Consider the following 24,143-nt stretch of genomic DNA (forward strand, 5'->3'; position numbering starts at 1 on the left):
TTGCAAGAATCAAACATGGACAAGAAATTAATTGTCCTGGTTATTTCTGAGAGTTATTTTTTGGTGAATAAATACTTTTATAAGGGCATGCGGCTACTCATGGACTTCTTTCATAGAAAACTTTTAGCATACACCTTGTAGAAAACGAAATAATGTAGGAATAACCAAGCACGTTAAAAAAATTATTGTATGTGTCCAACTCATTAGAAAACAACACCATAATGCAGACAGACATTAGTCTGTAATAAATATATTACTTATCTTTCATTACTGGTACCTTTCAGATAATTCTAAGTATGTATATTTTACATAAAGGCAATAAAGCGAAGTCTTACCTAAATCAGCCTGCTACTATATATTCAAAACTCTAATTAAATAAAATCTTTCAAAATAATAGTTAATTACAAGTCTATGTACTCTGAAATACTTCAAACAGTTGATAACAATGGTTGAATTCCTATGATTCAGCTTTGTTTACATATAGGGAAATAATGGCGACAGGAAGGCGCGGTGCGCTGTCCTTATTACAAAATTATGGCTCCGACAGTGACGAGGACTCCGGTTATACAAGTGAAGATGAAAAAAAGAGGAAGACGTATTTCAGTAACCCACATGAGCGTACTAAAAAGAGACGAAAAGTCGATGAGGAGGAGGATATGATGGTTGACAGTCAAACCCCATCCCCTCCCCACCCTAGTTCTGGTCCAAGGACAGAAGGCTCATCAATCCCTGGTGCAGTAGCCCTTGCCGTTGATCATATTAGAAACAGGTAAAAACTGATGTCTTCTATACAACATTAAATTATCCTTTTGATCAAGTGTTTTGTGGGTTCAGAAATTACATTTGGTATCATGTGACTGGACTGGGATACGTTAATTAGGTTATGTATCCCGAACACGACTCTCGTAAGAGGGAAAAAGCTTTTGGTATATATGTAGGTTATGTATCATAGATCATGCACGGTTTCTTGAATGCATTAATTTGATATATTTTGATAGTGTATAATGTTGGTGCCTGAAATAGAAGTATTACAGTTTAGGTGTGCTTGATAAATAGTCATAGATATTCAGTCTCAGAGGGCATAAATTATTAAATACATTGTTTATACATTAAATCAAACATTAGGCATTTTTTTTTTATTAAATTAGGATGTGTTTATGCACCTCATGTGGCATTTCTTATATATTAGATATATTTAGACCAGTACAATATTTTTCATCAGGTGCAGAGGAAATAAAAATGAGGCAAACTGAGGGGACCTGGGGTTATGGATGAGTGATGACTGTGGCTTCAAAGCACACATAATCCACACCACAAGTGCTGCTCTTTAAATGAGTGGGTGAATCCTCCTAACCTTTAAAGACCAGGAAGCCCGAACACTTGCTACATAGGTGGAAGACCATAGTAGTCTCAAAGCTGGAGTATGTATGCCAAGTACAGTCTTCACACAAAGTCAAGGAGATACAAGAACTTTAACAATTCCAAAGGGTATTCATGTGGAGGCTAGTTGTGGACTTCCTGAACTACTAGGAAAGGCTGAAAATCCTCAAGCTCTATTCACTGCAGATATATAGAGATCATTATATAGTGATTTACATCTGGAAAGTCCTGGAGGGCGCAGTAACAAATTCATCACAAAAAGGTGGTATCAAAGGGAAACACCACCCTAGGTTTGATAGGACCTGTGGAAGAAGGTCCATAAGTAGCTGCTCCAAGTGACTAAAGATGATCTAGGCAAAAACCTTCACCTGTGCTGGCCCCAGACTCTTCAACTTTCTCTCAAAAGAGCTAAGGGACCTAATGGGAGACAGCATGGAGGCTTTCTAAAGGAAGCTAGACAAATTTGTGGCCAACATCTCAGATGAGCCTCCAATCCCAGTTGGCCTAACCCCATGAGGAGCAGCAACAAACTAAATTGCAGATTAGCTCCAATATCATTGTGAGGCCCAGGTAGATACATGGGAGTGGTGTGTCCCCAGACAGACCATGGTGTTGACATCAGAACCTACATACATACATATACCAAGGCTTTTTCCCCCTTCCAAGGGAGGTAGCCAAAAAGGGAAAGGCATAAAAACACTCCCACCCATTTCATCCCTAAATACACTCCACACCCCTCCCACCCTTCCTCTCATCTGAGCACCTCCTGGATGACGGGTCATCCCTGCACCCTGCCCACCGCCCTGGGTCAGAAGCAGTGTCGCAAGGCACAGTACATCCACAGCAAGGCCGCTTCATTTAATCGGCGACACCCCCTCTCCGTCCCCCTTTGCATATAAGGCGAGGACGGGGAGAAATCCCTTCGGGCTGCGTCAAAATTTACTCACACATACTACCCCACCCCCCCGCCCATTCCTCCTCATGCAGTCACAACATCATCCATATACAACCATTCTCCACTCACCTCTGTCTTCTGTCCTCTCCCTTCCTTCCTCAACAGACATTCCCCTCTTCCCCAAAGCCCCCTTCACCCCATCCATCCACCTCATCCTAGGACGTCCCCTCATGTTCACTCCCTCCACATCTGCCTTCCATACCTCTTTTACCAGTCTTTCTTCACTCATTCTTTCCATGTGTCCAAACCATCCTAATATTCTTTCATCAACCCTATCTCCCAAATCCTTTTTCACCCCTGTTCTCCTCCTCACTTCCTCATTTCTCACTCTATCCAGCCTAGTAACCCCACCATACTTCTCAGACACCTCATCTCAAACACATTCAAACTCCTTCTCTCTTCTTCTCTTATGTTCCACGTTTCTGCCCCATACAGTGCTGTTGGCACAATCACTCCTTCATACAGTCTCCTCTTCGCATCCATTCCCAAATGTCTATTCCTCATTACACTCTTTAAACCACCAAGGCATTTACTCGCTTCTCTCAATCTACATTCTACCTCCACCTTTTCCTGCTACACTTGCACCCAAGTATCTAAAACTATCCACTTCCTCCAGTCGCTCTCCCTTAATGTTCACTTCCAGTCTACTGCCACTTTCACCCCTTGTACATCTCATCACCTTACTTTTACCCACATTTATCTTTAGCTTTCTTCTATCACATACTCTCCCAAACTCTGCCACCAGCTTCCTCAATCCCTCCTCTGACCCTGCCACAAGCGCAGTGTCGTCCGCAAACAACAGCTGGATTTAGGACGGGTAGAGGTTGTGTAGATCAGATCTTTGTGGTAAGACAGATATGTGAGAAAGCTATAGGAAAGGGGAAGGATGTTTTTTGGGCTTTTATGGATCTGGAAAAGGCTTATGATAGGGTAGACAGAAAGGCACTGTGGGAGGTTATGCAGATTTATGGGATAGGAGGAAAGCTTTTGGGAGCTGTCAAGAGTTTTTATGAGAGTAGTAGAGCATGTGTTAGGATTAGAAATGGAGAGAGTGAGTGGTTTGAAGTAAAGGTGGGACTTCGTCAAGGATGCGTTATGTCGCCCTGGCTGTTCAACTTATACATGGATGGGGTGGTGCGAGAGGTGAATGCTAGGGTAGTGAGTCAGGGATTGGAGATGGTTAAAGAAAATGGAGAATCAGAACCTACCTACTAAAATAAAATAAATATGATTAAGTTTCAAGAAAATTATATATTTACTTGCATAACACTAAAGTTATTTACCTCTTGGCTAGGTAAAATGCACCTCATTGGCTGGGGGTCCAGAGACCTTTGTTTTCTCCCACATCCTCAGCTGGGTAATATGCAATCTACTGGGGACTAGGGGCAAAGTCCCCTGGCTATGTCACATACATCCTGTGTTAGGTCAGGTTGAATTAGGTGAGGTTGGGATAGAACAAAAAACATAATGTTGTGATAATATTCCTCTTGGTGATTCAAAAAAATTATTTCATGTATTTCTACTTGAAATCATCTATTTCCTTCCTTGTGATCCTTATAAAGAATTTGGACCATTGTCCTCAGCAACAGGCACTGCCACTATTCCCTCCATTTTGCCACAAGTATAGTAGTATGAGCTGGTCCACCTTGTTGTAGTGGGGGCAGGTCTGGAACGAGGGCAGACAACAACATATCTCCTCTAAGTTACTTATGGTCCTGACCAGAGACTGTTTTCAATTTCCTGGAGGCCATGGGTCTTCTGCTAGAGAAAACAGGGACTATTGATTGATTGATATTGAAGAGCAAATTGTAATCTTGAGTGTGAATGTGTTTTTGTTTAGATATAGTGTGGTCCAGTGAGACAAGCAAGTAGGGTTGAGGGCTTTTTCATAGAACTGTATCTATCCTTTTCATATACCCCATAGTGAGGATTATGGTTTCTTTTGAATAATTTGTAGTGTCTGTGGTGGGGGAAAAGAATACTGCCACCAAGTATTTCCACTTGGATCGTAAGAGGCGAGAAGAAAGGGACGGGGAGTGGGACTAGGCATCCTTCTCCTTGTAGCCCCACAGGGGACATTCCTAAACGAAAAAGTAAAGGCATAAGAGGGTCTGGGAGTTTTCGGAACAGCACCCTAAGGTTTGGGTCTTTTAATGTGCGTGGATGTGGTACCGATGAGAGTAAAAGGGAAGAGATAGGTAGTATGTTTGTGAGAAGAAAGATGGATGTGTTGGCTTTGAGTGAAACTAAGTTGAAAGGGAAGGGTGAGTGTAAGTTTGGGAGTGTAAGTGGGAGCTTATCAGGAGTGAAGAGAGGGCGAGGGAGGGAAGGGGTGGCTATTCTAGTAAGTGAAGAGATAGGTAAACGTGTAGTGGAGTGGAAGGAGGTTTCCTCAAGGATAATGTGGATGAAGGTGAAACTGGGAAAGGAGATGTGGGTCTTTGTAAGTGCATATGGGCCTGGCAGTGAGAAGAGTGTATAAGAAAGGGAGACCTTTTGGATAGATTTAAATGAGTGCATAGAGGATTTTGGGAGAAATGTCAACGTAATAGTACTGGGAGACCTTAATGCTAGGGTAGGAAATGGTCCAATTGATGGAGTGGTTGGGAAATGTGGAGTTCCAGGAAAGAATCATAGTGGAGAGTTGATGGTGGAAATGTGTGTAGAAAGAAAGTTGATGATAGCAAATACAGTGTTTCGAAAGAAAGTCAAGCATAAGTACACATGGGAGAGGGTGGTGGATGGAAGGGTGGTAGATAGAGCGTTAATGGATTATGTAGTGGTAAATAGGACTATGATAGGAAGAGTTAGGGATGTACATGTGCTAAGGGGAGAGGGTGGGGGAATATCAGATCATTTTTTGGTGGAAGGTAAGTTGAGAGTGGAGGATAGATGGAGAAAGAGGAAAGGGACAAAAGGTAGGGAGGTGCTTAGAGTGAACTCTTTAAATGAGAAGGAAAAGGAGAAGGAGTACAAGAAGAAGCTGAAGGAGGAGTGGGAGGGTGTGAAGGATAGAGTAGAGCTAGGTGTGGAGGAGGAATGGGGATGGTTCAAGGAGGGAGTCACAAAGTGTGCAAGGATGGTGTGTGGAACAAGAAGGACAGGAGGAAATAGAAGGAAGGGTAGTGAATGGTGGGATGAGGAAACAAAGAAGGTTGTAGAAGAGAAGAAGCGAGCTTTCACAGATTGGTTACAAAATAGGATGAGGGAGCCATATGAGAGGTACAAAGAAAAGAAAAGAGAAGTAAAGAAAAAGGTAAAGGAGGCAAAGAGGAGAGCAGATGTGAAGTGGGGTAAGAGTATGACAGAAAATTTTGAAAGTAATAAAAAGATGTTTTGGAAAGAAATTAAAGAGAGGAAGAGGAGGCGAATGAAGTAGAGAAGAAAAGGTAAAAGGTGCAGATGGAGAGATGATAATGGAAGAGAAGGCAGTAAGGGGAAGATGGGCAGAATATTTTAGGGAGTTGCTAAATGTGAAGGAGGATAGGGAGGGAAAGATAGATGCAGTGGGAAATGCTAAGAAAATGAGAGTGATGAATGAGGAAAAAGGAGGAGAAACAAGGAAGGATGAAGTGAAGGCAGTTGTTAAGATGATGAAAGCAGGTAAGGCACCTGGTCTGGATGGATGCCATGAAGAATGTCTAAAAAAAGGAGGTACAGTGATGGTGGACTGGCTGGTGAGGTTATTTAATGTTTGCTGGAGAGAGGGTAGAGGACTGGAGGAATGCCTGTATAGTTCCACTTTACAAGGGAAAAGGGGACAAGTGTGAATGTAGTAGTTTCAGAGGAATTAGCTTGTTAAGTGTAATTGGGAAGGCTTATAGGAGGATCTTGATTGAGAGGATTAGGAGAGTAACAGAGGGAGTAATTGGTGAGGAACAGTGGATTTAGGACAGGTAGAGGTTGTGTAGATCAGATCTTTGTGGTAAGACAAATATGTGAGAAAGGTATAGGAAAGGGGAAGGATGTTTTTTGGGGTTTTATGGATTTGGAAAAGGTTTATGATAGGGTAGACAGAAAGGCACTGTGGGAGGTTATGCAGATATATGGGATAGGAGGAAAGCTTCTAGGAGCTGTCAAGAGTTTTTATGAGAGTAGTAGAGCTTATGTCAGGATTAGAAATGGAGAGAGTGAGTGGTTCGAGGTAAAGGTGGGACTTCGTCAAGGATGCGTTATGTCGCCCTGGCTGTTCAACTTATACATGGATGGGATAGTGCGAGAGGTAAATGCAAGGGTAGTGGGTCAGGGATTGGAGATGGTTAAAGAAAATTGAGAAAAGTGGGAGGTGAGCCAGCTGTTGTTTGCCAACGACACTGCGCTTGTGGCAGGATCAGAGGAGGGACTGAGGAAGTTGGTGACAGAGTTTGGGAGAGTATGTGATAGAAGAAAGCTAAAGATAAATGTGGGTAAAAGTAAGGTGATGAGATGTACAAGGGGTGAAAGTGGCAGTAGACTGGAAGTGAGCATTAAGGGAGAGCGACTAGAGGAAGTGGATAGTTTTAGATACTTGAGTGCAAATGTAGCAGGAAAAGGTGGAGGTAGAATGTAGATTGAGAGAAGCGAGTAAATGCCTTGGTGGATTGAAGAGTGTAATGAGGAATAGACATTTGGGAATGGATGCTAAGAGGAGACTGTATGAAGGAGTGATTGTGCCAACAGCACTGTATGGGGCAGAAACATGGAACATAAGAGAGGAAGAGAGAAGGAGTTTGAATGTGTTTGAGATGAGGTGTCTGAGAAGTATGATGGGGGTTACTAGGCTAGATAGAGTGAGAAATGAGGAGGTGAGGAGAAGAACGGGAGTGGAAAGGTAGTTGGGAGATAGGGTTGATGAAAAAGTATTAGGATGGTTTGAACTCAAGGAAAGAATGAGTGAAGAAAGACTAGTAAAAGAGGTATGGAAGGTAGATGTGGAGGGAGTGAACATAAGGGGACGTCCTAGGATGAGGTGGATGAATGGGGTGAAGGGGGCTTTGGGGAAGAGGGGAATGTCTGTTGAGGAAGGACGGGAGAGGACAGAAGACAGGGGTGAATGGAGAATGGTTGTATATGGATGATGTTGTGATGCATGAGGTGGAATGGGCGGGGGGATGGGGGGTGAGATAGTATGTGTGAGCAAAATTTGACGCAGCCTGAAGGGATATCTCCCCATCTTCTCCTTTTATGCATGGGGGGATGGAGAGGGGGGGGTCACTGATTCAGTGAAGCGGCCTTGCTGTGGATGTGCTGTGTCTGGTGACACTGCTTCTGACCCAGGGCAGTGGACAAGGTGCAGGGATGACCCGTCATCCAGGAGGTGCTAAGATAAGAGGGAGGGTGGAGGGGTGTGGAGTGTATTCAGGTATGGAATGGGTGGGAATGATTTTATGCCTTTTCCTTTTTGGCTACCTCCCTTGTTAGGGGGAAAAAACCTTGGTATATGTATGCTTTGCAGGTTGTTGGTAACCAAACTGCAGCTGCATAGTAGAATGTGATTCTTATGAATTGTTTGTAGACTGTGATTATAGTTTTCATCCGTTTTTCAAAGCCCATAATTGTGGTTGATTTTAGTATGTTTTCTTCCTTATTGTTTTTCACTCTTTGATTTTTGACATGGATCATGAAGGTCATGTGAGTATCAAAAGTGAGGTCTAGAATTTTTGTGTTCTTTTCTGGTATGAGTGACCTAGGGCATTGGATTGATTGAAGAAATGAATATTTTGATGTACAGTCAGTTCTGCTTTAGATTTGGAAGGTCATGTGTCAGGCAATTTAAGCTTTTGCATAAGAGTGATTGTGATGTTTTGCATAAGAGAGGGGCAGTTGTAATGTGCATATCAAGATCTAGAGAAACCCTCTGACAAAGTTCCTCACAATTGACCACTAGAAATTGGGACATATTGAAAAGCTAAGAAGTAAACTTCTTGAATGGATGGAAGAAATCCTGAATGGCAGTGACCACAGCTGTCTTATTGTGATAATACAAATAAGGCAGCTCAGTCATGTACATGTTTAGGGAGGGAAGAAATTGTTAACTGTTATATTCTCTTCCCATAGGAATTTGATACCATTTCCAAGTGAGTTACTACCTCATGATACAGGTGAGAGGGAAGACAGGTCACAACATCAAGGACGTGTTCGATCATTTACACATGAAAGAGGCAACTGGGCTTCTATACTTTATGTACCAAGTAAGTTCATGGATATATCTAAATGTTCAACATATGTTAAAAATGTGTTTCATAGCATTATAATGTTCATTGTTCAATTTTAAATTTTGCAGTACAACTTGGAGTGCAGGAAGACAGTTTCAAATCCTTTGTAGCATCAATACTGGAGCTGTGTAAACAGAACAGCGTGGCACTTTCATCTTCAACTGACTTGCACATTTCACTCACTAGGACTTTAGTTTTACGACTACATTGGATTCAACCCATTGTAGAGGACTTACGGGCAAGATTAACTCATGTTAACAAGTAAGTGTTGCTTTTCCTTTTTTTATGAGAATTTATATATTGTAGGAGGAGAGTAGGGGTGGAAAGGGAGTTAGGAGATAGGGTTGATGAAAGAGTATTGGGATGGTTTGGACACATGGAAAGAATGAGTGAAGAAAGATTAGTAAAAGAGGTGTGGAAGGAGTGAACATGAGGGGGCTACCAAGGATGAGATGGATGGATTGGGTAAAATGGGCATTGGGAAAGAGGGAAAAATCTGTTGAAGGAAGGGAGAAGACAGAAGATAGGGGTGAATGGAAAATGGTTGTGTATGGATGATACTGTGATTCATGGGTTGGGGATGAAGATGGGTGAAGGAGTATGTGTTAATGATATTTTGATGCAGCTCAAAGGGATTTCTCCCCATCTCTTTTTCTGCATGAGGGGATGGAGAGGAGGATTTGCCAATTAAATGAAGTGGCCTTGCTGTGGATGTGCTGTGTCTTGCTACATTATTTCTGACTCAGGGCAGTGGGCAAGATGCAGGAATGACCCATCATTCAGGATGAGCCAAGATAAGAGGGAGGGAGAGGAGTGAATAAAGTGGAGTATGTGGGGATAGAATGGGTGGGAGTAGATTTTATGCCTTTGGTGTTTGGCTACCTCCCTTGTAAGGGGGAAAAAGCCATTGGTACATGTGTGTATACATTGTACAAGTAATTACAATAATTGCAAACTCAAATTTCATTCACTGGAAACCCAAACTTTCATAGCAATTGTAGTTATCCTTGTCCCCTCCCATAGATTATCCAAGGAAAGAACATTGGATTATTATGTGTTGTATTAATGTACAACTGTGTCTATGTCACCAGCTTGTAATGGGGGGTGGGGCAGTTGCTAGTAGTCAGCTCACCAAAGGTGAAAAAATGGGGGGAGTAGGTGAAGTTATTATGAGCCTGGTTTAGAGAGTGCTCCTCATAGCTACACCTGTAGTTGGAGGTGAAGATGTTAACAGGCTTTGAAGATCCTCATCTCATCGCACTTAAGTAGGGAAGACTAGGAGAAATCCTTTTCAAGTCATATAAATTTATCTTCCATTCACAAACATTTTCCAGTTACCCCATCTCTTGCCTTCCATCTTCCCTGTACAACAAACATTCCCCATTTACCCAAGGCCCTTTTCACCCTATCCATTCATCTTATTCTAGGTCCCCTCAAGTTCACTTCATCCACCTCTGCCATCCACACTCTTTTTGCCAGTCTTTCTTCACTCATTCTTTCCATGTGCCCAAACCAACCCTATCTGCCAGCTCCCTTTCCACCCCAACTCTCCTCGCCTACTAATTTCACTCTAACCATCCTTGTAAGCCCCACTCTCCTCACCTCTTAGTTTCATGGTATCCATCGTCATAACCCCTTACCATACTTCTCAAACACTTATCTCAAATAGGTTTTTTTATTTTTATTTGATTTATTTTCATACATTTTATTTATTTTGTTTATTCTATTATTATTATTTCTTTTATTTATTTATTTATTTATTTATTTATGCCTACCCTACATTCCAAGTTTCTGTCCCATACGGTATCATGGGCACAATTTCCCATTATATAGTATTCTCTTTATGTACATATCCAGATAGCTATTTCTCATGACAGTTTTCGTTCCCCCAAGGCATTTTCTTGCTTCCCCCACACTATATTTTATTTCCACCTCCACTCCTCCATTCACCACAATATGTGGCCCTAGATACTTAAAACTGTTCTCCTTCAACCTCATTCCTTTAAGACTTACCTCTAACACACTGCCCCCTCCCTCTCTTTTTGTACATCTCAGCACCTTGCTTTTACCAATATTTACTTTCAACTTCCTCCTAATACAATCATGCTGCAGTCACACCACCTCAGACCACTCACTCTCACCATTCCTAACCCTAACACAGGTTCTATTAATCACATAAAAGCTTTTGACTGCCCTAAACAGCTTTACCCCTATCTATCTGCAACACCTGCCATAAGCTTTCTCTGGGTCCATAACAGCCCCAGAAAGACATCTTTACTTTTTTATTACTTGCTGGAAATCATGGTGGTAGAATTCCTCCTACCACAGGAAACACAAGGAAAAAAAATAGAATAAAAAAGTGGGAACGGACAGTTTCCAGGATGTTGTTCAGTAGTTTTATTTTACTTCCTACATCATGAATTCTTACCATATTAGCCACTTTTTCAATCCTGTGGCACTATCTCTTCTTTTGATAAGGATACATACATATACCAAAGGCTTTTTCCCCCTTACGAGGGAGGTAGCCAAAAAACAAATGCACAAAATCCACTCCCACCCATTTCATCCCCACATGCTCCACTCCCATTCACCCTCTTCTGTCCCTCTAATCCTGGCTCCTCCTGGATGACGGGTCATCCCTGTATCTCGCCTACTGCCCTGGGTCAGAAGCAGTGTTGCAAGATGCAGCACATCCACAGCAAGGCCACTTCATTTAATTGGCAACCCCCCTTCTCCATCCCCTCATGCAGAAAAAGAGAACATACATATACATACATATACCAAGGCTTTTTCCCCCTTACAAGGGAGGTAGCCAAAAAGGAAAAGGCATAAAATCATTCCCACCCATTCCATCCCTGAATACACTCCACACCCCTCCCTCTTATCTTAGCACCTCCTGGATGACGGGTCATCCCTGCACCTTGTCCACTGCCCTGGGTCAGAAGCAGTCGCCAGACACAGCACATCCACAGCAAGGCCGCTTCATTAAATCGGCGACCCTCTCTCTCCGTCCCCCCATTGCATAAAAGGAGAAGACGGGGAAAAATCCCTTCGTGCTGCGTCAAATTTTGCTCACACATACTATCTCACCCCCCATCCCCCCGCCCATTCCACCTCATGCATCACAACATCATCCATATACAACCATTCTCCATTCACCCCTATAGAACAAAAAATAAAGAAAGAATAGGACCAATTAAAAACAATGAAAATGTCATGATTGAATCGGAAGAAAAAATGAGTGAGGAGTTTAACAATTATTTTCTATCGGTATTTACTGATGAGAGGTTAGATAAAGTACCTGACTGCGATCCGATTTTCAGAGGGGATGAAGAAAGTAGTCTAACTAATATCAGCATTAGTAAAGAGGAAGTAGTCAAGCAGATTGACAGACTTAAAGCTACAAAATCTCCGGGTCCAGACGAAATTTTTCCAAGAATGCTTAAAGAGTGTAAATTTGAAATCTGCGACCAGTTAACTGAAATATTCAATAAATCGGTAGATACTGGTTCTGTTCCAACTGCTTGGAGGCAGGCAAACGTTGTTCCTGTTTTTAAGAAGGGAGATAGATCGTCTATATGCAACTACAGGCCAATCAGTTTGACATCGGTTATAGGAAAAATGCTTGAATCAATAATAGTAAATAGACTCAGAGAACACATTGAAGGGCATAATTTAATTCGTGTTTCACAGCATGGTTTCTCCAAGGGTAAGTCATGTGTGACTAATCTTCTATCCTTTTACACTAAGGTATATAAGGCGGCAGACAACAATGAAAATTACGATGTTATTTACCTTGACTTTAGCAAAGCGTTCGACAAAGTGCCACACCAGAGACTACTAAATAAAATCAAAGCCCATGGCATAGGAGGAAAAGTGTTAGAATGGATTAGAGCTTGGATTAGTAACAGAAAGCAACGGGTCACCATAAATGGAATAAAATCTAGGTGGGGCAATGTTACTAGCGGGGTTCCCCAGGGCTCGGTTTTGGGTCCCTTGTTGTTCATTATGTATATAAACGACTTGGATGAAGGGTTAAATAGTGATGTTAGTAAGTTTGCGGACGACACTAAAATAGGACGCCTAATTAGGTCAGGAGACGACGCCCAGATTCTGCAGGATGACCTTAATAAGCTGTTAACATGGTCGGTGAAGTGGCAAATGAACTTCAATATCTCTAAGTGTAGCGTGTTAAACGTAGGGCTACACAACCCCGAAAATAGATACAACTTAGATAACACGTTTTTAGAAAAATCTGAGTGCGAGAGGGACTTGGGAGTTCTGGTGAGTCCGGACCTTAAAACCAGGAAGCAGTGTATTAGCGCCAGAAATAAAGCTAACAGCGCATTAGGTTTCATTGCTAGGACGGTAACGAATAGAAGTGCAGAGGTAATTATTAAACTCTACCTAGCGATAGTTAGACCCATCCTTGACTATGCGGTACAGTTTTGGTCTCCGTCCTACAGAATGGACGTAAATTCATTAGAATCAGTACAGAGAAGAATGACCAAAATGATACAAGGACTCGGAAATTTGCCTTACGAAGAGAGGCTTAGGCACCTAAACTTACACTCTCTGGAAAGACGCAGAGTGCGGGGTGATCTAATAGAAGTGTTCAAGTGGATCAAAGGCTATAACAAGGGTGATGCAAACAAGGTCATCATAATAAAACAACAGGGCAGGACTCGCAGTAATGGGTACAAACTGGACAAATTTAGATTTAAGAAGGAAATAGGCAAGAATTGGTTTACTAATAGGGTGGTCGATGAATGGAATAAACTTAGTAACCATGTAGTAAGCGCTGAAACTATCAGTTGTTTTAAAAAACGATTAGACAACTTTATGGATGGGGATGACAGGTGGTGATGGATACGGAGCTGCCTAGTGTAGGCCTTATGGTCTTTTGCAGTCTCCTTTATTTCTTATGTTCTTATGTTCTTCTGTCCTCTCCCATCCTTCCTCAACAGACATTCCCCTCTTCCCCAAAGCCCCCTTCACCCCATCCATCCACCTCATCCTAGGACGTCTCCTCATGTTCACTCCCTCCACATCTGCCTTCCACACCTCTTTTACCAGTCTTTCTTCACTCATTCTTTTCATGTGTCCAAACCATCCTAATACTCTTTCATCAACCCTATCTCCCAACTCCCTTTCCACCCCCATTCTTCTCCTCACCTCCTCATTTCTCACTCTAGCCTAGTAACCCCCATCATACTTCTCAGACACCTCATCTCAAACACATTCAAACTCCTCTCTTTCTCTCTTATGTTCCATGTTTCTGCCCCATACAGTGCTGTTGGCACAATCACTCCTTCATACAGTCTCCTCTTAGCATCCATTCCCAAATGTCTATTCCTCATTACACTTTAATCCACCAAGGCATTTACTCGCTTCTCTCAATCTACATTCTACCTCCACCTTCACTCCACCTTTTCCTGCCACATTTGCACCCAAGTATCTATAACTATTCACTTCCTCCAGTCGCTCTCCCTTAATACTCACTTCCAGTCTACTGCCACTTTCACCCCTTGTACATCTCATCACCTTACTTTTACCCACATTTATCTTTAGCTTTCTTCTATCACATATTATCCCAAACTCTGTCACCAACTTCCTGAATCCCTCCTCTGACCCTGCTACAAGCGGTGTCGTCTGCAAACAACAGCTGGCTCACCTCCCACTTTTCTCCCTTTTCTTTAACCATCTCCAATACCTGACCCACTACCCTTGCATTTACCTCTCGCACTACCCCATCCAAAAAGAGAAGACAGGGAGAAATACCCCCCCCCCCCCACCATCCCCCACCTGCTCTCTTTCATGCATCACAGGATCATCTATTCACCTCTATCTTCTGTCTTCTTCCTTCCTTCTTCAACAGACATTCCCCTCTTTCCTAATGACCCTTTTACCCCATCCGTCCATCTCATCTTTGGTCGCCCCCTCATGTTCACTCCTTCCACCTCTGCCTTCCACACCTCTTTTACTAATCTTTCTTCACTCATTCTTTCCATGTGTACAGACCATCTCAATACTCTTTCATCAACCCTTTCTTCCAACTCCCTTTCCACCCAGTTCTCCTCACCTCATTTCTCTCTATCCAACCTAGTTACCCCTATCATCCTTCTCAGACACCTCATCTCAAACACATTCAAACTCCTCTCTTCCTCTCTTATGTTCCAAGTTTCTGCCCCATACAGTGCTGTTGGACAAGCACTCCTTCATACAATCTCCTTAGCATCCATTCCCAAATGTCTGTTTCTCATACACTTTTTAATCCCCCAAGGCATTTACTTGCTTCTCACAATCTATATTCTACCTCCTTTTCTCCCTTTCCTGCCACATTCACACCCAAATATCTAAAACTGCCCACTTCCTCCAGTCTCTCTCCCTTAATACTCACACAGTTAAATTATGAATCTTGTGTGCTACTCGGTCTCTACATTCTTTAAGTATCCTCTGTGAGATTCCAGCAAGTCCTCTCTTCTTCAGTTTAATGCTTCTAGTAGTGTGGTGGGGGGTGAGGAAGTATGTATGAGAAAAAATTTGATGCAGCCCGAAGGGATTTCTCCCCGTCTTCTCCTTTCCTGCATGAGGGGACGGAGAGGGGGGGGGGGGGTCGCCGAATTTATGAAGCGGCCTTGCTGTGGATGTGCTGTGTCTTGCGACACTGCTTCTGACCCAGGGCAGTGGACAGGATGCAGGGATGACCCGTCATCCAGGAGATGCCAAGATAGGAAGGAGGGTGGAGGGGAGTGGAATATATGGGAAATGAAATGGGTGGGAGTGGTTTCTATGCCTTTTTCTTTTTGGCTACCCCCCCGTGTTAGGGGGAAAAAGCCTTTGGCATATGTATGTATGTATGTAGTAGTTTATTTATGTTCTCACTTCCACATGTGTATCTTTTAAACCAACACTAATATTCTCATCCTTCTCTCAATATCTGAGGTGAGAAGTGTGATTGAATGGGTTTCATTTGTTTATAGTGTGGGTGTGTGGTTTGACTTGGCCACACTGATATTATGAGAAGGAAAGATCCATTGGTATATGAATTGAATATGAGTATTATTATCATTGTCAAGTTGTTGTTTGTATTTATTTTTTTTCTTTTTCCCAGATTTTCACTCTGGTTGCATGGTGTTGGTGTATATCTCAATGAAGAAAGAACTAGGACTTTCCTTGGTCTACGGGTGTGCCATGGGCGCAGTGAACTCCAGGATATTGTGTCAGAGATAGATTCTTGTTTGACTGATTATAGACTTCCTTCATTCTACAAGGTAAGTTACTGGAAAGTTGTACTAATATACCGTATTTTTCGGACCATAAGGCGCGGGCAAAATCCTTAAAATTGGCCAAAATCGGGTGGTGCGCCTTATGTGTGGCTTCAGTGCAAAAAAAATGCCTTGGACAGTGACGTACTATTTTGACACGTTTCGTAGCTAGCCTGCCGACGGCGACAGTGCATAGGCGTAGCAAAAGTTACAACTAAGTTATAACCAAGATGCATGTATCTTGACAAGAAAATTGTGAAAACTTCGACAGTTTTCGAGTCCATGCCACCGCATTCATTCACGCTATCATGGCTATGACATGATAGCGTCTACAACACAAACAGCCATTTTGCATTGGTCTAGTCTCGCTCCACTCCGACTGTAGTCATTTGGGTATTATTTAGTTTCGACCATGGGCGCAATATAGCAATAGAAAATTAATTATTAATTTTTTAAATTAAAATGTATCAACGTAATATGCATTTTTGTGGGCGGAAATGAAAAAAAAAATACCTTGCTACAAGCAAATATGCTAATGAACGAAGTCGGTAGCATAGGATCGGGATGCCATCTTGTCGTCTGTCAATTGACGGCCTCGGTACTTACGACAGTACCTCGCCAGGTACATTTTCTTGAAGGAATGTTATGGAGCAGAGATACATGCATTCCTTCAAGCTGCAAGAACTTTGTATACCATGCAAGCTGAGAGAGTGGTTGAAAAGCCCGCCAACGTCTCTCACGACGACAACGAGGACGAGCCGGATGACATTTAATTTGCAGGTAATGATTTATTAAATACAGGTTAGGTTAGACGAATTTATCATCCTTTCATTTCTTCGACGTCGGCATCTATCATAACAAACATGGCTTACCATTCGTCTGACACGACTTCGTTACTTACCAAATGTGTTTTAGCACCTTTTTGTTTTTTATTTCCGTGAAAGTGGCAGTAGACTGGAAGTAAGCATTAAGGGAGAGCGACTGGAGGAAGTGGATAGTTTTAGATACTTAGGTGCAAATGTGGCAGGAAAAGGTGGAGTGAAGGTGGAGGTAGAATGTAGATGGAGAGAAGCAAGTAAATGCCTTGGTGGATTGAAGAGTGTAATGAGGAATAGACATTTGGGAATGGATACTAAGAGGAGACTGTATGAAGGAGTGATTGTGCCAACAGCACTGTATGGGGCAGAAACATGGAACATAAGAGAGGAAGAGAGAAGGAGTTTGAATGTGTTTGAGATGAGGTGTCTGAGAAGTATGATGGGGGTTACTAGGCTAGATAGAGTGAGAAATGAGGAGGTGAGGAGAAGAATGGGGGTGGAAAGGGAGTTGGGAGATAGGGTTGATGAAAGAGTATTAGGATGGTTTGGACACATGGAAAGAATGAGTGAAGAATGACTAGTAAAAGAGGTATGGAAGGCAGATGTGGAGGGAGTGAACATGAGGGGACATCCTAGGATGAGGTGGATGGATGGGGTGAAGGGGGCTTTGGGGAAGAGGGGAATGTCTGTTGAGGAAGGATGGGAGAGGACAGAAGACAGGGGTGAATGGAGAATGGTTGTATATGGATGATGTTGTGATGCTTGAGGTGGAATGGGCAGGGGGATGGGGGGGTGAGATAGTATGTGTGAGCAAAATTTGACGCAGCCCAAAGGGATTTCTCCCCGCATCTCCTTTTATGCATGGGGAGACGGAGAGGGGGGGTCACTGATTTAATGAAGTGGCCTTGCTGTGGATGTGCTGTGTCTTGTAACACTGCTTCTGACCCAGGGCAGTGGGCAAGGTGCAGGGATGACCTGTCATCCAGGAGGTACTAAGATAAGAGGGAGGGTGGAGGGGTGTGGAGTGTATTCAGGGATGGAATGGGTGGGAATGATTTTATGCCTTTTCCTTTTTGGCTACCTCCCTTGTAAGGGGGAAAAAGCCTTGGTATATGTATGTATGTATGTATTTCTGCTCACAAAATTGCATATTACGTTGATACATTATGATTTACAAAATTAATAATTAATTTTCTATTGCTATATTGTGCCCATGGTCGAAACTAAAAATTTACCGTCATTTGTAATAAATCTTGTGTTTTTAAGTGAATAGAGAATTCCGGGAATAAAACTGCTAATGTTGGTTTTATTCCCCACAATTCCCGTAACGTGTTTATGTTGTTTTTAGGGGTATTGGCAGGGCAGACCGTCCATGGAGGTGGTCTGATTTCACTGACCAAAATAAAAAAATATATCATTTATTTTTGTAATTTTGCTAAATCCCAACCGATTTTTCTCATTCAACAACGAAAATGTTCAGTTCTGAATGCACTCACATATGCATGATTATCCGATGACGAGACCAGGTGTGCCTTATGGTCAGGCGTGCCTTATGTAAGGACGGGGAATAGCAAATTACGGGTGCGCCTTATGGTCCGAAAAATACGGTAGTACAATTAGATTGCTAAATCCTTTCAGTGGCATAGACCTCTAAAATTCTAGGCCTCACATTTGATACTCGTATGACTTTCAGTCCATGTATCCAATATCTTGCAGCAAAAATCAACAAGAAAACATGCCTCCTTAAATCTATTGTAAACACTTTGGACAACAAAAAGAAACTAATAATCTACAAGCAATTCATAAGAACCACCCTTGACTATACTTCCACAGCACGCTTCCAAACAATTAGCAAAGTGAATGCAAACAACTGACAGACTTTACAGAATTGAGCAATGAGAGTAATAACAGGATGCACCAAACTCACCACAATTGGACATCTAGATAAAGAAACCAAAATCCTCTCCTTAGAATACCATGTGAAAATGACAGAACATTGTTCTATGCCAGGACCCTAAATACCTCACACCCTTCACACATGTCTCAAGTACTTCCAGTTGAATGTTACAAAAATCTACACCATTAGATTAAGGATGTAAACCAAATTGGAACTCTTCATGAACTTGAGAGTAGGTATCATAAATTGGAGAGTGGGAGATGGGACCTAATAAGTGTTGCTCCATTCATGTATACTACAAATAGGTAAATAGCAGCATACTACTCAGATATTTATAACAACCTACCACAACCTCACCCTTTGGTGGGGGAAAAGAATACTGCCACCAAGTGGTCCCACTTGAGTCATAAAAGGTGATAAAAGTGGGGTAAGGATAGGACTAGGCATCCTTCCCCCTGTAGCCCCAAAGGGGCATAAAAGGGTCTGGGAGGAGTTTTCAAACCAGAACTCTAAGGTTTGGATGTGATACAGATGAGAGTAAAAGGGAAGAGAGAGGCAATATGTTTGTGAGAAGAAAGATGGATGTGTTGGCATTGAATGAAACTAAGTTGAAAGGAAGAGTTTGGAAGTGTAGTTAGAAGGGTCTCAGGAGTGAAGAGAGGAGGAAATGAAGGGGTGGCTATACTAGTAAGTGAAGAGATTGGTAAACATGTGGTGGAGTGGAAGGTTTCTTCAAAGTTAATGTGGATAAAGGTTAAACTGGGAAGTGAGATGTGGGTTTTTGTAAATGCTTTTTGGTTAGATTTAAATAAGTGCATAGAGGGTTTAGGGAGAAATGTCAATGTAGTGGTATTGGGAGACCTTAATGCTAGGGTAGGAAATGAACCAATAGATGAGTGGTTGGGAAATGTGGAGTTCCAGGAAAAAATTGTAAAGGAGAGTTGATTGTGGAGATGTGTCTAGAAAGAGAGCTGATGATAGCAAATACAGTGTTTAGGAAGAAAGTCAAGCATAAGTACACATGGGAGAGAGTGGTGGATGGAAAGGTGGTAGGTAGGGCATTAATGGACTATACAGTGATAACCAGGAGAATAGTAGGAAGAGTTAAGGATGTACATGTTCTAAGGGGATAGAATGGGGGAATATTAGATTATTTTTTGGTGGAAGTTAAGTTGAGAATGGAGGATAGATTGAGAAAGAGGAAAAGGACAGAAGATAGGGAGGTGCTTAGATTAAACTGCTTAATTAAGAAAGAAAAGGAGGATTACAAGAAGAAGCTGAGAGAAGAGTGGGAGGGAGTGAAGGAGGAATGGGAAGGTTTCAAGGAGGGAGTCACAAGGTGTGCAAAGATGGTGTGTGGAACAAGGAGGGCAGGAGGAAATAGAAGAAAAGGTAGTGGGTGGTGGGATGATGAAGCAAAAAATATTAAATAAGAGAAGAAGCAAGCATTCACAAATTGGTTACAGAATAGGATGAAAGAAGTATATGAGAGGTACAAAGAAAAGTAAAGCATAAGATAAAGGAGGCAAAGAAGAGAGCAGGTGTGAAATGAGCTAAGGGTATGACAAAATTTTGAAAGTAATAAAAAGATCTTTTGGAAAGAAATTAAGAGAGGAAGAGGAGGGGGAAAAGCCTTTGGTATATATATATATATATGTATGTATGTATGTACCACCTGTATCACAGAATGCATCCATACAAGAGCACAGACACATTCAAATCACTAAACAAGTCCTTCAAGAAAGACTATCAAACTCAATACTCCAATAAGAACTCCCAGACATAAACCCCACAAAAAACACTTCCACACCTGGTAAAAAACACAATAGCATTCCTTAACTTAGAACACCATCCAGCAGTACCAACACAGAGTAAGCCTGACCATTTGTTCAAGGGCACGAGGAGGGAGAGTTGCTGTATAACTGAAGGAGACTTACTGTGAATGTACTGTGTCTTGCTGCTTTGCTTTTGACCCAGGCATTGAGTAGGAGACATGGTGGACTCTTCATCCACGAGGAACTAAAATGAGTGGAAAACAATGGGTGGTGGGAGTGAGTGCATGCCTTGGTTGGCTACCTTCCATATATAAGGGGGAAGAGCCCTTTGGTACATAGATATTCTTTTTTCTTTACTGTCAGATCTTTGACATGTAGGCTGAAGGTCACATAGGTAAGTATCAAACATGGTCTTTTACAATAGGAGGGTTTGCCCATTTAGTTTCAATGTTGAATGTGTTTTTGATTCATGGTTGTCATGGGTGAGCAATGTTACTAATGTCATGGGTGAGCAATGTTACTAATGATTTCTTGGGTGAGGTTTGTCTAAGTAAACTTAAGTGTTTTTAGTGGCTATTTTTTAGTTCCAGTGCTAGGTTAATATCATAAGGTCATCTGTATAGTTGAGTGGTATGAGATTATGTTCTAGATCTGGTATTGGGAGAACTCCTGAAGAGGTTAAATATCATAGTTGTTGTTATTCCCTAGACTGTCTGGCTAAGCAGTCCCATCTCCCTGAGTAACGCAATATGGCCAATACAGACAGTTACTGATTATCTTCCCATTAATTATTGTGACCCTGGTATTAACCCATGGCCATCATGGGCCATCTCTAGCACTCCACAATAATTGACAGCCTGACCCTAGTACAGGAGATATTAGTATATATTTGCATAATACAGTCCTAGTCTTCAGTGAAGGTATATGGGAGAAAAAATAAGCATGTATAGATGTAATGGGGATTATAACATCTTGTTTTCATTGTCACATCTCACATAGACATGCCTTCTCTTGTTTCAGGATGGTTCGTTCCATGTAAGCATAGCATGGTGTGTTGGTGATGAAGAAGCAACTCTCCGTACACTTCTACCTCAGTTAGAAAATGTGTGCTCACAGTACTTTGCTGTAGAGTCAGACATGAGAACATTTGATGTAACAGTATTGCATTTTAAAACCGGAAATAGGATTCATCATATAAATCTTCATCAGGGGCACTGATATTATTGTATTGGGGGAAATATCATGAGTCATATCTGTTCCATTTCATTTATAATTAAGCATCACTTTTCACCACATATTTGGTGATCAGAATGCCATGTCCTTCCCTCTTTCCTTCCTTCCAGTTCATAATTAATGACAACTGAACAGGGGATGTTTTCAACATACGTCTCTTCATACATGATAAAATATATGTAATTTTCTTATTGGTGATATAGAGTTTTAGAGTTTTGTGCTAAACCTGGCATTTGTTCTTCAGGAAGCAAACACCTTCATTCCCATTAAAGCTATATGTTATTTTAACTTGTTCTGGAGAAGTTATATAGATGTGATATCATATTTCACTTGATCATTTCCTTAGGTTCATACTTTGGTGGTTAAGAGTAAAATTCAAAAATCATATGGTGATAACTTTGCAATATTTGTGAAATAATAATTAGTAATTATCTTTGATGAATATTACATGTTCTTGTGCTTGTGCAGTGAACACTGCAAAGGTCTTTAGAACATGTAGGCAGTGTTTCAGTCAGGAAAAGTATGTAAATTAATTCTCTATCTTTTGTATGAAATACATGGATAGTACTTACATTCAGTCAGAGAAAAGGTATATTATTTTGTTATCACTGTTGTGAGGTTTTATGAAAAAAATGCTGAATTTGTGATAAACAATGGAGTTGATAACATGACTGTAGGGGATGATATTTCAAGTGTGAAAAATAGATGTATATATCATAAATTCCGCTTTGCAATTCCTTATATTTGCATATTTATTTATACATCTGAAAATAATTGTACATGATATAACTGACAGTGAGAATGAGCTAAGTAGTATTTAATAATGAAACACAGCATATGTGAATTAATGTAACATTTTACACTTGTTTTCCTGAAATACACCTCGAGTAATCGTGGCAATAAATTCTTACAAAAAATCTTGCACGTGGTGTACATATGTCCCACATAATCACTTCAAAGTACTCAGAAAATCTATAAAAATATACTGCTAAATAGAAAAATTAAATGCTTGATTTCATCGAATACTATATCCAATATATATATATATATATATATATATATATATATACATACATACATACATACATACACATACCAAAGGCTTTTTTCCTCCATACAAGGGAGGTAGCTAAAAAACAAAGCCATAAAACCACTCCCACCCATTCCATCCCTATCACACTCCACTCCCCTCCCTCTTATCTTGGCACCTCCTGGATGACAGGTAATCCCTGCATCTTCTCCACTGCCCTAGGTCAGAAGCAGTGTTGCAAGACACAGCACATCCACAGCAAGGCCACTTCATTAAATCGACAAAAAAAAAAAAATAAATAAAAAAAATAAAACCTGCAGAAAAGGAGAATACATGGAGAAATCCCTTCGGGCTGTGTCAAGTTTTTCTCACACATACTCCCTCATTCCCCACCCCCCACCCATTCCACCTCATGGGTCACATCATCATCTATACACAACCATTCTCCATTCACCCCTGTCTTCTGTCCTCTCCCATCCTTCCTCAAAAGACATTTCCCTTTTCCCCAAAGCCCTTTTTACCTCATCCATCCATCTATCTCATCATAGGTCACCCCCTCATGTTCACTCCTTCCACACCTTTTACCAGTCTTTCTTCACTCATTCTCTCCATGTGTCCAAACCATCCCAATACTCTTTCATCCACCCTATCTCCCAGCTCCCTTTCCATCCTTGTTCTCCTCCTCCTCACCTCATTTCTCACTCTATCCAGCCTAGTATCTCCTATCATACTTCTCAGACACCTCATCTCAAACACATTCAGACTCCCTCTTCTTCTCTTATGTTCCATGTTTCTCCCCCATACAGTGCTGTGTGGATCAAGAAGGACAGGGGGAAATAGAAGAAAGGGTAGTGAATGGTGGGATGAGGAAACAAAGAAGGTTGTAGAAGAGAAGAAGCGAGCATTCACAGATTGGTTACAAATGAGGACGGGGGAGTCATACGAGACGTACAAAGAAGAGAAAAGAGAAGTAAAGCAAAAGGTAAAGGAGGCAAAGAGGAGAGCAGATGTGAAATGGGGTAGGAGTATGACAGAAAATTTTGAAAGTAATAAAAAGATGTTTTGGAAAGAAATTAAGAGAGGAAGAGGAGGCGAATCAAGTAGGGAAGAAAAGGTAAAAGGTACAGATGGAGAGATGATAATGGAAGAGATGGCAGTGAGGGGAAGATGGGCAGAATATTTTAGGGAGTTGCTGAATGTGAAGGAGGATAGGGAAGGAAAGATAGCTGCAGTGGGAAATGCGAAGAAAATGAGAATGATGAGTGAGGAGAATGGAGGAGAAATAAGGAAGGATGAGGTGAAGGCAGTTGTAAAGATGATGAAAGCAGGTAAGGCACCTGGTCTGGATGGATGCCATGCAGAATGTCTGAAAAAGGGAGGTTCAGTGATGGTGGACTGGTTGGTGAGGTTATTTAATGTTTGCTGGAGAGAGGGTAGAGTACTGGAGAAGTGCCTGTATAGTTCCTCTTTACAAGGGAAAAGGGGACAAGTGTGAATGTAGTAGTTTCAGAGGGATTAGTCTGTTGAGTGTAGTAGGGAAGGCTTATGGGAGGATCTTAATTGAGAGGATTAGGAGAGGAACAGAAGGAGTAA

The 24,143-nt window shown here is 41.6% G+C and overlaps 1 protein-coding gene across 1 annotated transcript; it reads left to right on the forward strand.

Moving 5' to 3' along the window:
• Window positions 1-457: 457 nt before the first annotated feature.
• LOC143026576 (U6 snRNA phosphodiesterase 1) lies at window positions 458-22,452 on the forward strand. The gene is made up of 5 exons (XM_076187208.1): window positions 458-769; window positions 8,372-8,505; window positions 8,598-8,790; window positions 15,644-15,803; window positions 21,308-22,452. Exons 1-5 carry the CDS (start codon window positions 492-494, stop codon window positions 21,503-21,505), a joined length of 963 nt encoding a protein of 320 aa, XP_076043323.1. The 5' UTR covers window positions 458-491; the 3' UTR covers window positions 21,506-22,452.
• Window positions 22,453-24,143: the final 1,691 nt, after the last annotated feature.

The sequence above is a fragment of the Oratosquilla oratoria genome, chromosome 6 (assembly GCF_046742065.1).
Source record: "Oratosquilla oratoria isolate Oo_2021 chromosome 6, ASM4674206v1, whole genome shotgun sequence".
NCBI classification, from domain to species: Eukaryota; Metazoa; Arthropoda; class Malacostraca; order Stomatopoda; family Squillidae; genus Oratosquilla; species Oratosquilla oratoria.